At 40.8% G+C, this 13,532-nt stretch overlaps 1 protein-coding gene across 2 annotated transcripts; it reads right to left on the bottom strand.

Moving 5' to 3' along the window:
* Nucleotides 1-4,740: 4,740 nt before the first annotated feature.
* On the bottom strand, nucleotides 4,741-12,784 carry NUP42 (nucleoporin 42). Of its 2 annotated transcripts, XM_055803537.1 has the most exons (7): nucleotides 12,609-12,776; nucleotides 11,612-11,861; nucleotides 10,182-10,276; nucleotides 9,787-9,863; nucleotides 7,631-7,717; nucleotides 5,820-5,904; nucleotides 4,741-5,626 (listed from the first exon to the last, which is right to left on the bottom strand). In XM_055803537.1, the coding sequence occupies exons 1-7, from the start codon at nucleotides 12,718-12,720 to the stop codon at nucleotides 4,995-4,997; spliced, it is 1,338 nt and encodes a 445-aa protein (XP_055659512.1). In that variant the 5' UTR covers nucleotides 12,721-12,776; the 3' UTR covers nucleotides 4,741-4,994. The 2 variants fall into 2 exon arrangements, with proteins under 2 accessions (XP_055659512.1, XP_055659513.1); XM_055803538.1 differs by lacking the exon at nucleotides 5,820-5,904 and having other exon boundaries at nucleotides 5,483-5,626; nucleotides 12,609-12,784.
* Between the last annotated feature and the right edge of the window lie 748 nt (nucleotides 12,785-13,532).

Here is a 13,532-nt window from a genome sequence, read left to right as displayed (position 1 = left end):
AGGCACACACAGCTGCCTGCCCTGAATGTTTAGCGTTGCGCTCTTGTCACTCTCCTCACAAGTACTGGCGTACTTTGGTTCCAAGGCAGGGGATCAGGTCTCTTTAAGCTGACGGCTGCATCTCTGAAGTCATGTACTGTTAGTCCTGACAGGTCAGGATTTGATTTGGTTTTGGCTCGGCCAGACATTCACAGAGGAAGAAAAGGACTTTCCCAGGTGGGAAACTTCCTGTCGAAGCCACCTCTGAGGAAGCTGCACAATATTCCGGTTGCTCAAGATGCCTTAAAAATCCCATCCCCTCCTTTCTGAGGGAGCACCCTTTCAGGAAGATGGTCATTCCATGTCGCAGCCTCTGCTCTCACCAAGCACTAATTACTCAGCTCTTAAGCTTCCTCCTAAATCCTCATTTCCAACGGCTTTGCTCGCTCTCTGGATCTTCTGCTCATCACGCAGCAGCTTATGCCCAGGCCCCAGCGCAGCAGGACTGCAGCTGTAGGAGATTCCAACATTTTACTGACCTAACCTGCTGTGCCTTTGTGTCCCACGTACTGTCAGTAGCTTTCAGCTCTACAGTTCCCTCTGTCTTTCTGAATACTAGTTGTCTGGTTTTTTCCTTTTCAGCTGCTTGCTCATATTAGGTCAAATACAATTAGATATCTACTTAAATTTTCTAAATACACCCTATGGCTTTCTTCCTCCACTATTGTGCAGGTAAATATCAAGTTGCAGTTTCTCTCTACCCTCTACGTTAGGACGTGGGAGGTGAGCTCTAAACAAAAAGCATTCACTCGCTCGTCAATGTTTCTGACTAACCACTAGCCCGTATCACTGGTACGTAAATGTCCAACACCTCTTAAATGCCTGTATCAAACACCTTACTAAAAGCCAAATGACCCGTCTTTAAAATCTCTTCAAATTATTTGTAACCATCAACAAAATAAGCACCTTTGCTTGCTACAGTGTATTATTTCCCCAGCCTGCCAGCACATCCCTAGTGCTCTAGCACTTACCTGAATAATTATCAGACCTGTAGCAAGTCCATTAGCCGATTCCCTTAGCGAGCAGTACAGCAAATTATCTGGACTCCCGCTGTGCTGCTGTAAGCTCACTTTTCACAAATATTTTCTTACTTGCCTTTTATCAGTTACTGCATTACATTCTCATCGATTTTCAACTGTCCCTCATTTCAAGTATTTTTTAAATAGATTCCCACCATTTCAGAGTTATCAATCTCACTTCAGTGCTCCTGTATTAATAGGCCTTTTGTATCCCTTTCCCTCCAGACATGTTTGTGAAAGCTTTTCTTTCCTTATCCTTCTGACTGTTGTTAATTTATTGTTGTTGATGCCCTTAGCTTTATTCTCTGAGGCTTAACTCCAGTCAGTTGATCATTTGCAGTCCATCTCCCCTCACTCGGTGCAAGGCTACCTTGCCACTTTCCACTGCACGTAGTGAAACTACAGAGCACATGGCCTCTACGATGCTGAACTTCCAAGACAAAATTGTAATAATGCTCTCAGGCTCATTCCCCCACCCCCCTTCTCTGCTACTAGCTCGTATTTCGAGAGCTCCCAGTGCTGCTGGTAACACCTGAAGGGAAAAGGGCAGAGAAAATGCCATTTATTAGATGCTGGGTTACTTCCCCTGCTAGGGCAGTGGAGGGTTTTTCTCCTGTGTACAGCCAGTCTCAAGTGCTGCTCTCTGAGGATTAATCCACGATCTCTTGGAAACCAAAACACCAAATCATTCTTCAGATTAGTTGTTTGTACCACACCACGGGAATTTCAGTGACTCATAAATCCTGTTATTTCAAAGTGAGCGAAGTACTTGAAAGTATCACGTGGAGCTTGAACGTTCTAGCCTATTTCACAGACCAAGTTCTTCTGCTAATCAGGACATGCGACACCTCTTTGCCTGGACCTTCACCTCATGTTTCCTGTTCTGTGAGGTACAGCGAGATCTTAAGTTTGCTGCCACCCTGTACCTGGTCCTATATGCCAGATCACAACAGAATGACTTTCTGGAGAAGTACATGCACACAAAAACCAAACCCTGCAGTTGCCAAAAGGCAAAGTTAAGAAAAAAAGGATTGTAACTAAAAGGAATGCATTATTTAACTGCCTTTGCACTTGCAACCAACTTTGATATCAAGTACAACAAAAACAGAACAGGATGAACAGAAAAAAACCCCAAAATGTGCAAAAGTTGGGAAAGATTGCTTTGATCTACTGACAAATGGTTGCCGATTTTCTGCACTTTAGCAAGCCCCCTAGAGCAATACTATTTCCTTCTATCCTGTCCTTGTCTCTACTTCAGCAGCCAAATACACAGCTTGCCTACGCTAGCTAACTCGTACCACACTGCTCTCTGCCATCTTTTTAGATGCTCGTTTGGGATGAAACACCAAGTCTTAGTATCTCTGTACTAGTGATTCTTTTATTTTTCTTTGAGGGCAAGATGATGATCTGAAAAAACACATTTGTTCAAAAAATTTGATCACACATGATTTTTGTATTTATTTATTGTTATCTGATTTAAGAATAGCTCCCTCAACCTTTCTATTTCTTAATGGCAAGGTTCTCCCCCTAGGTCCCTGTAGGTTATGGTGCTGAAGAACTTCTAGCCGATGTTCTTTTGGGAACGTACAGTAGATAATTCAGATTTTTCATGGCCCTACAACTTTTTTTTTTTTTTTTTTTTTTTTTTAAGAAAAAGCACTTCCACTTAAAAAAACGCTTGTGCACATTTGATCCTTTACAACAACAGCATGCTGAGGTACTCCCAAGAAAGACTAAGTTTTAGCTCATCACTTAAGTTCAAAGGCAAGCTGCTTCAAGCTCTTATGCAGCACAGCAGCAGCACTGAGGCACTGAAGCTCAAAAATCTTGCAGTAGCTTTGTTTATAGAGACACTTCAACTTATTAAAGATAGCTCTGGCATTTTTCAGAGGTAGCCTATCCTTAACTGTGACTTCAAATGTTAAATGTTCCCCTTTTTTTTTTTTTGTTAGTTGGTTAAGTAGTTGTTTAAGAGGATAAGCATTAGGAAAAAAGCAGTTACTGCAAAACTTGGTAGTTTAAATGTAAGACAGAACCACCCACAGTCCTCTAAGACAAGCCATAGGATCCTTAAGGTTATCAGTAGGACTTAATTCTGTACCTTTACCCCAAAATAAAGCAGCATTCTAATGTGGCAAGAGTGTAATACAAATAATTATTAAAATTATAGGAAATTTTAAGAAAACTTGTAGTTTCCTGATAGAATTGGGTTTGATAATCACTAAGGCTTCGCAGATTAAATACGGGAAAGTATACCAGGTAATAGAATGAGCTCTGGCAGTTACAGAATTCATCTGACAAGCCACAAACACTTTTCTGTGTGTTTGTTTTTAAATACCAAGGTTTTGTAAAGTTAAGTTTAACAGCTTCTGTAAAGATGCAGGATTTCTGCAACTACAGTCGCGTAATGGATTTTGGTGCGTTCTTCAGTTTCTGTGTCAAAATCTGAGTAACTGGAATAAATGAACCAGAGCTAAGTGACCCCTGACTGATGTACACGTCTTAATTTGTACAAGTCTTAGTACTGCTCTGGAGACCCCACTTGGAAAAAGAAGTCGTAAGAATTAAATGGAACTCTGGGCACACGTATCGGTGTTTTGTTGGCAAATTACAGGAAGCCTGCACAAGGTCATTAACAATAACAAAACAGACACACCTTATTTGAATTACAAAACAATGACCAGAAAAATCCATGTAAGCACCCCAGTGCTAAAACGTAACATATGCAAGTTTCTGGTACACCTACACTGAGCACATGGACTGAGGAACCTGGATTTCTTCTATTAAGCCTGCCGAGTGCCTACCCATGGCCTATCATCCTGAACACCAAATTTGTTCACACTGCTTTAGCAAGCCAGTAGGCTACAGACCTTGGTAGGAAACACAGCTACAGTGAAGTTTTAAGCAGGGCCATAGGGTCCATAGCAAGAACTGAAATATTATCTTAAAGCGTTAAAGGAACAGTCAATTTATTTATGCACATTTTAGAGTAAACTTTTGCTTTCCTCTTAAATATGAGGTTTGGTAATATTAAACCATAACTGGGAGGGCCTAGTCAAGAACAAGCATTCTCTTCATCTGACTCTAGTACTTCCTTTAGATCTTGGACCCCTGCTTTATAGCATCTTGGCAAAAAAATATATATCCTAATATCATTAATTCAGAAAAGGTACTGCCAATATATGTACTCAGCAAGTTTTGAGAACCCGACAACAAAATTCTATCAATTCACATAAAAGTAGTAGGTAGTTTGCAATTGCTTGCCAAGTTTTATCCAAGATGTGTCAAAACAGCGAGCTACAAGCTCCTTATTTGCGATGAATGCTTTCAAGGTTGTCTTCCCCCAGCTGTACAACATTAAGGAATGCTTTATGACCTCCAGAAGAACAACTAACAAAAGCCAAACTGCATCAACCGGGAGAGGTAACTGACTTCCAGGTGAGAGAGGCATGCAGCATGTATAGACCACACAGGAGCCCTCTATCTCCAAGCACGATTGTCAAAGACCGCACAAACCCCTTATTTAAAAGGTGAAAGACAAGGTGGCTCAACAAGAGTCTTGCACTGCATCCACTTCTAGCATCCTATTCACAGTAGGCTGTGAATACCTCACCGAAGCATTCTTACTTTTGACAAAGCCTTCTTAATATATTTTTTGCCCAGAATTTCACAGTACAGAATATAAAAGAGAATTTTAAGTTTTATTTTCGTAATTTCTTCGATGTAAAAGGTCCATTCCAAAACAACCAAGAAATATTAAAATCCAATGTTCAAATGTTTATACCCATGATTTTATTATTGCAGAAGACTTAAGAGATTAAACTAAAATTAACTCAAACAGAGGCATTTTAGTTCATTATTCGACCACAAAACTGTGTAAGTTGAGGTATCAGAGAAGTTGAAATAACACGTTATTACAGAATAAATGTAAACGTCCTAAACATTTAAAAGTTCTGACGGTGGTGGCTTAAAAGGAATCTTTCCAATAGTAAACTTTTTTGCTTCAAATTGTTTCAACTCTTCAGCTGATAATTCACTCTTTGGGGTAAATAACTTTTCCGACGTAGTATTGTTTGTGACTGCAGAAGATGCTGATGTTATGTTATGTCCAGAGGCGCTGGCAGTCTGTCCAGATAAAGTACTGCTTGAATCTGAGGGAGAAGTTCCTACTGCTACATTAGAGGCAGTCTGTCCAGATAAAGTACTGCTTGAATCTGAGGAAGAAGTTCCTACTGCTGCATTAGAGGCTCCAAGGGCTGTAAGCAGAGTGGTGCCCGAAAAGTTCACAGCAGAAGAATTGCCAAACCCTGAAAATCCACAAGTTCCAAAACCACTAGTTGTTTCAGAAGTTTTAAATGAGAAGGAGGCTGCAGATGGAGCTGCCAGGCTGCCAAAACCAACAGAATGGGATACGCTGGGAGAGGACGTCACACCAAATGGAGGAGGATTACAACCAGCGGAAGAGCTCCCAAAAGCAGGGGTGTTTCCAGATGATGTGCTGATGAGACTGGAACTTGTTTTAAAGGAGAAACTGCTAGCACTGTTACTATTGCTGCTCACAGGAAAACCTGCAATTACAAAATTTATTAAAAACATTTTAGAATGGGCACACCTGTTATACTAAGCCACTGCTGTATTCCAATAGTGCAGAAGAAAAACTCAAGAAAATGTTTAACTGACAGTTTTTATCATAGAATCATTTATGTTGGAAAAGACCTTTGAGATCATCAAGTCCAACCGTTAGTTAACACAGGAACTTACTTGACAACCCAAAGCTTGATGTTTGCTGTCCTCCAAATCCAAAGGCAGGCAATGGTTGAGTGACCGTGTTCTTTAATTCAGACAGCTTAAAAAATTCCAAATACATAAATAAAAACTAGATTCCAAGACAAGGAAATGTCCTTCAATAAATACTTGAAGCAAAAACATAGCTGACCAGTTCAATTTAATACAGCTTAGATGAAGTTAGACACTGATCACTTTAATCACAATTGCATGCTCTTACAGCTATGAACAAAATGCATTAAGGCTATACACTATTCTCTGTAATCACTCCAAAACAACAAATATATTACAGTTTATAGATTTTTGTCTGTCACTCAGTGATCTTGAGCACCTCTGTGAACTCTCGTTCTCATCTCTTACCTATTTCAGTTAGTGCTCTATGATCCCATCTATGTCACTGCTTTGACTTTCTGTTTTCTCACCCTGGCACGTGTAGTCTGTGCTAAAGCCCAAATCCTGCTTCTTCACTTACAGTACTGAACATACCAAGGGATGTGATCATGTTACTAAAACTAATGCACTTCATGCAGAGTCCACTTACATCAGCTTACTCTGTCTCCCTGATTATTTAACAGTGGATTTAACTCCAGCATTCTCTTCTGACACATCTAGAGTCACAGGTGTTTATCACCATCCCATACCAATGACTCTTTGGATTTTCGAGTTTTATCCAAACAGTTTCTCTCCCACCTATCTATCAAATTTTCGTTCTGGCATTACCAAAACGCTCTGTTTATCTTAAGATGGCCTGGAGGACAATTCTGGTCTGGCCGATTGATTATACCTTGGAAGAGTCAACATCAGCATGGGGAAAAAAAAGGTGGGGTGGATATTGGCCTCTTACTATACACATACATAACCAGATCCCAACCTTAAGCTATGGTTGCTTTCGTATGGCTTCCAGTGATAGCATTCCAAACCTGGGATTCAGCTGCTGCCTTGCTAACATGGAACCATCTCGATTCACTATTTTCCTTAGTTAAGGAAATTCACTGTTTTCGTTAGTTAGGGTTTTATAATACCCACTTCCAATTCACCAATTTCATGATTCCACAGAAAGGTGGATTAAGACCCAAAACTGTGTTCGCAAACTTTCACGTTCACCTGACTCAAGCAGTGCTAGAATATCCAGTCACACTTCTACTGCCTATAAAAAAAACACACAGATGGAGAGATGGGGCAGTTTTCAAACTGCAATCATTATTCTCTTACGTAATTCCTCCCTACACCCTTACACTTTAGCTCTAATGTTCCCAGGAGCGTTCTAAGATTACTGCCAAGGTCTTCACGCTGCCAGTCAGACAAACACTTTCATGCCAGATATTTTTCAGGGCTGCAGTGCCAGAATGTAACTCATTGTAGTTGACATTTTCAGAACAGTTCATACATCGACCATAAGATTGCCAATGAATCTAGGAATTTCAGATTTTCATGTCTCAGCTATTTAGGTGCAAACAAGGATGTCCTAAAAGAATCGTGTATATTTGGGTGTAAAATAGTATACCAGGACCTTTGAAGCAATACCTATCACCTATTTATATAAAGGTAGTAGAAGTGTAGTTAAATACTTCGATAACAGCTAAAGCTTCTATAGAACATTTGCAAGATTTTTTTTTTTTCCTGTGTGTTTTTAATAAAAGAGAAGTCTTTGTAACAGAAATTAACGCTGACATTTGCAGGAAAGTTTGGTAGGATGTGTCTAAAAAACCATGAATCCAAGAAAAACCTTTGCCCAAGATTAATAAAAAAATGACATCAGGAATATTCTACCTTTCATTAACACTTACCAAAGCTGCTTTTGTCGATGCAGTTAAAGTTTTTAACTGAAGCAGCCGATCTTTCCATTGTTTCGCTAACTGTTGGACAGAATTTATCTAAAAAGGCGGAAAAGAAAAGCAGGTTTTTATTACTGGTGAAGACTTTAAAACCCAGAAAAAAAGAGTGATCTGATAACTAAACTGAAAGATTTCTAGAATAAGAAAAGAAATTTCATTAATCCAAGAAGACAAGATTTTTCCTTTCCTGAAACTTCATGGTGAGGACCTGAAATTTTTCTTATTAACACAGAATTTCTTTAAAATCTCTTACTATTGCCCTTAAATCAACTTCACATAACAGTAAGATAAAAAAAAAAATCCTGAAACTTTCTAAATCTAAGTTCTATCACTATCTAAATTAGGTGCTTGAGGAAAAAAAAAAAGACAAAACTAAACCACACACAAGATATGTAAAGTTTTATGCATATGAGAACAAACTCTTCAATCCCTGTTTTATTTCTCGCCTGTCTACTTACGAGCTCACTCATTAAGCTGAAGTCCTAAGACTTGCTTAGCTTCTCCTACATTTTCAAAAACAAAATGCCCACTTTCAAAACACTGGAATTCAGAACACTTTAGCAGTACCATCCTAAAATATATAGCTTTGCAGAAATTAACTTCTTTAATTTAAATCAGCCCCTTTAACATGATCCAATGGATAACTGCACAGAACATATGCCAGCAGTAAGTAGCACCTGTGTCTTGATAACTGTGATTAAAAAGTATTAAACAAGAAACCGGAAAATCTTTATAAATAATTTTTCAGGAATTTCAAACCTGGATTTCCTGTATTTATCCACACATCTTATGCAAAGCCTGGCCTAACTGAATTTTCCTTAAAAACTACACAAGTAAAATACATAATATCCTGAATGCCTGTAAGAGTGGAACGAGTAACCTTTTTGTAAATAAATTCCTTAATTTTTCAAAAGAGTCTTACATCACAAACATCAATAATTCTTTTGTGTCTAGTCACATGCTGGAAGATCATGTTGCTTGGTATCACCTCTTATACAACTTAGTGGAAAATTCGGATTTTGACCCAGGTTAAGAAGAGAAACATGCTTTGGAAAGACCTGTTGCGCTTAAACATTTTGTGAGAGAACTGTGCCATACAGTTACCACCTATACACTAAGACTTTCATGAACTTGCACTCACAAGCTTTAGTGAGACCACAAATGCTTTTTTTAATAGCCAGGCATAGTGTACTGTTTAATCATTTCAGTCTTTTTTAATTGACATTTTTTTTAAAAAAAAAAAAAAAGGTATCCCCTGTCTCTGAAAATGCAGTTCTGGTAATTCTAAACACATGAAGCAAGAGTGGTGACAACAGCAATTCCTTCTGTAACACAGAACCAAGGAGAAGAGGAAAAAGAGTGCAATTTGTTTGTACCTGCACCTACCCAATAGCCTATTTCCTTTCCTGGCATAACGTTAAATTCTGCTGGCTTCCTTGATATTGATAGAACAAAGAGGGAGGCACAAGACACATAAATTTAGATATATTTATATAAAAACTCATGTATGTCTTTTTTTCTAGCAAATGTATATACTCCTTTAAAAGTATCTGCTATTTTCAGCATTAATTCCTTGCAAAGCTATGTAAAAGAACAAGGTCAAATAAACTTCCCTAGTGTTCTACCTAAAGCACTATATAATCAGCTATAACAATCAAACTGACCAATAGCATATGAAGTATTAAACTTTTGAGACAGGATTCAAATAACTTCTACAAATAACACAAAAAGGCAGGGACAAGACTAAGTCAAGGAGTGTCTAGATTGAGAAAAGACCGTATGTTTAACTGAGACTAGCTAAAAGTCTATTGCCACCACTCTTTGTAGCAGCTGATGTGTCAAGACATTAGGCCACCAGTTTTAGAAGCTCAGATCTGACAGTTTGAGCCTGTGACCTCTGACTGAAACAGCAAGTTATGGTAGAGCATACAGACTAGCAGCTACTTTTGCACTCTATTTGGTGCACAATAATTGAAAAATATTTTGGCATTCTGATAATGTCCTGGAGTTTGGTAATTACCTGAGTCAAGAGCTGCCACCTGAAGAACAGTAACAAGTCCTAATCCCAAAATGTGCCCACATTAAGTCAGCGCTTTTAAAATACTTACATAGCTCTGAATGTTATTGTTTGCTGTGCAGTTGTAATACTCCAGATGCAATTCTTCTGGTGAGAAGTCTCGAAAGCCTGTAAGGAGAGGAGTAATCAAAAACCTCCAAGAAAATACATTAATACTTCCAATTGTCATCTATAGTTATGAAGAAATGGGCCTTGGTACATTACCTGTAAGAAGTCAGTCACAGCTGGAGACACAAAAAGGATTCATTACAGAACTTCAGAGATGTGAAGGTCCAAAATGAATTTGCCATAACCCAGTATTCCTTTCTGTTGCACCATAAGGCAAATCATCACTTTGCTAATGGTTCCACAGAGGTACAACAGTGTGGACAAGTTTAAGAAACCTAAATAGCAGCAATATGCAGCAGCACTGAAAACATTACCTACCTGAGATGTTAGGTTTTTCTTTCATTGGTGAGTAAGATGAAAATATCCACTGTCCTGAAGATTCCCAAATCTCCATGTCTTTCACTATAGACTCGCTAGAAAACAAACAAAAACACCCACATATGGAGGTTAAATTATATTGTCAAAACAAAACCACCAGATGCAATTGCCTAGTTTGAAGCCAAAGTCAGATTCAAATACCTGCTACCATGAAAATTAACGAAGCATGACACAAGTCAGAATGAACAAGAAAAGTACTCAGTTCGCTGTAGAAAAAATGCACTCATTTGGCAAGATATATAAATGTCCCTTCAGAGCATCTAATTTATCATCTAACTGCAAGTAAATCAAAATCAATCCCAAAACACACAAAGTATTTTTTAATCCTTGTATGGCATACGTTGTCATGGGATTTTCTCTGAGACTGTAGATCACAATACAATTTAAAATCTTCTCAACAGTAGACGATTTTACAAGTGAACATGCACAGTATTAAATGGCAAAATTCAGAAAAAAGAAAAAATAGGGAGAAAGATAAGTGTTCCATGTAAGTTTCTGGAAGAGAATCAAAAGCAGAAGAATCCAGACATAGCAAAAGCAAAGAAACAGAACTACATCAACAAAAATAATCCAAATGTAAACAAACAGTGAAAGGGTAAAAAATAAAGTGCGCAAGCAGATCACTGCAAAGTAGCAAACACAGTTTCTAAGTATTTAAGATGTTCGTAACACAATATACATTCACATTTCAGAAGATGAATAAATAAGCTGTTTATTATTTTAAGATTACATTAAGAAAATGCTTGTGACACACGGTTCTAAAACCTTGCTTCTTCAGGAAATTACACTGCCTGTTGTTTCTCATCACCTGCCCTGTAATCACCTTGAACCTGGCTGGTCTCAACTGACTAAGATACACACATGTGAAACCAGGTTTCAATAGTTTTGCTATTGGCAGAACCAATAGTTTTGCTATTGGCAGAACAATTTATCATCTTAAATGTCAGGAAACCCAAGTCACATAGTTCATTTTCTCAAACAGCTTGGGTTTTTGGTGGCTTTTTTTGGAGGGGGATTTTTTTTTTTTTTTTTAGAGTGACTGAAATGCTGTCCAAGGGGCTCTGATCCCTTATTCTCAAGTACTGAAACCTTTGCTTCCATCCTTACATGCCTACCCACAACTTAAAATACCATACTATCCTAGTAATATTGCAGTCGCCTAGCTGCCCAACTCAGGTTCAAAACAAGGACTACTTTCCTCCCATGACATCATAACGCAAGGGAACTAAATGCAGTAGTTTTTATATGGCTCTTACTACATATCCCAGCCTCCTACTCATGATCAAGTCTGCTGCATTCTCTCTTGTAAGTCTGTAAGCTTTTGAACAGCTCGTTCTCAACAGTTTCAGTGAGACAGGACTATAACTTACAAAAGTCTCTCCTCTTCATCTTTATAGCCATCAGCCGTGTTTTGACTGTTCATTAATGCAGAGAATCTGTTCTGCGAAAAGCTGGTATTTCTGCTGCTGCTGCCTGATGATCCAAAATCAGGGGAGCCAAAAAATCCTCTTCCATGATCTCTGCTGCCACCCCACGTATTAGACTTAAAGGTAGATGGCTGGATGACACTGGTATATCTCTGGTTAGTGGTACCCCATGCTCCTCCTCCTCCGCTAGTACCTTCCAATAAGAAAAAAAAAAAAAAAAGAGCACGACAGAAAATTTAAATCATTAAGATATTAAACAATACTACACCAACAAAACCTGTAAGTATATTATTCTTATGGTGGCAATAAGACGTTTGAGAAGACAACATAGGTTTTTTTCCTGATGAGTTTGCCTAATTATTTAGTGAGCTTAACCTAGTGAGTTACTCAAGTCAGTTCTGCAATCAGAGGGAAACACGAGCTCCTCCTCACAACGACTCGTGGCGCTGTTTCGGTTTGGCTTACATTGTATCATAAAGCACCTTACCGCATCAGAAAAAAAAAACCCCAAGAAACCAAACTTAAGTTTAACTCACAGCACATGTACCTCAGGGGCTCCCGCCTCCGGAGCTGTAGCGGGGGTTCTGCTGCACAGCAAAGGCCTCCCGCGCTGAGCCTGAAGGCCCCGGCCGCAGCGGTGCGCGCTGCCGCCACAGAGCCGGGACTGCAGCCGCTGCCGCCCCGCCGTGCCCATGGCCGCCCCTTCCCTACCCCCCTCCCTCGCCCACCCAGCGCTCCCACAGGCCCCCATCCCCGCAGAACTACGGCCACCTCCAAACGATACAACACGCAGGTGCCTGCAACCTGCTGGCTGCTCGCAGAAGCCGCGCTCCCCTCACCAGAGCCCCGCTCCAGGGACACAAGAGCCGGGCCGGCACACCGCCCCCCCCCCCCCCGCCCCGCTCCCGGCGCTCCGCCAGCGCCTCCCGCCCGCCGCTACCTTGGTGCTGGGGTGCCGCGGGCCCGTAGCGCCCGCCGCCGCGGGGGTGCTCGTTCCAGCACCTGTCGCCGAAGCGGCAGCGGCCCTGCAGAAAGAACTGACAGATGGCCATGGCGCCCCGCCGAACGCCGCAGCTGTGACGCCACAGGCCGGCGCCGCGCCGCGGGGCGGGGCGGGGGCGGCGCGCGCAGGCGCGGCGGGGCAGCCCTGAGGCGGCGGCGCGGGGGGGCGCGCAGCGAGGGGCCGGGGGCGCTGGGCGGCACGGTAGGGCCCGGGGAGTGTCGCCCCCCGGACCGTGTTCAGCTCAGATACCCGACCGGATCTAAGTAACACGGCCGGGTGAAAGTCGAGGAAGAACTACCACCCGCTGCGCGGAAACACGAGCTGCGCTGCCTTGCGCAAAGGTGTTAAGATGGCGCCGGTGGCCGTCATTTCTTCCTTCACACTTAGAAGTCTTTCGGTAGCTTAAGATGAATTATTAACCTCTTGAAAATAAAGTTAAGAAATGGTGCTTCACAGTTTTAAAAAGCAGATAAAGTCAAACGGCCCATACAACCCTAGAAAGTGCACAGTTCGCTCCAGTTTGTACCGTATTGTAGAATTAAGGACTGGAGACACCAGCGACACATTTGTTTCATGGCTCAGAGAAAGGAAAAGGCAAAGGGGAAACAAAAAAGCTTTTACAGCATTCACTTACTACCAAATAAATCCCGAGTTGCAGGAACCACTGTGAAGCCCATGTGTGCATCTACTACTTTCTGTACATGCAGAGTTGTTAAGATAAGGAGAAAACCAGGAGGAAGTCTACAAAGAAGCACTGACTTTGGAAACTGGAATTTATACTGCTTAGGAGAACTCTGAGGATGTTCAGAAATAAAAGACTAAAAATCCACACCACCAGCAACGCACAAGGTACAGGTAGGT

This window comes from Falco peregrinus, chromosome 5 (assembly GCF_023634155.1).
Source record: "Falco peregrinus isolate bFalPer1 chromosome 5, bFalPer1.pri, whole genome shotgun sequence".
Classification (NCBI taxonomy): domain Eukaryota; kingdom Metazoa; phylum Chordata; class Aves; order Falconiformes; family Falconidae; genus Falco; species Falco peregrinus.
Note: the sequence above shows the minus strand (reverse complement) of the source record. Positions and strands in the feature narration are given on the sequence as shown.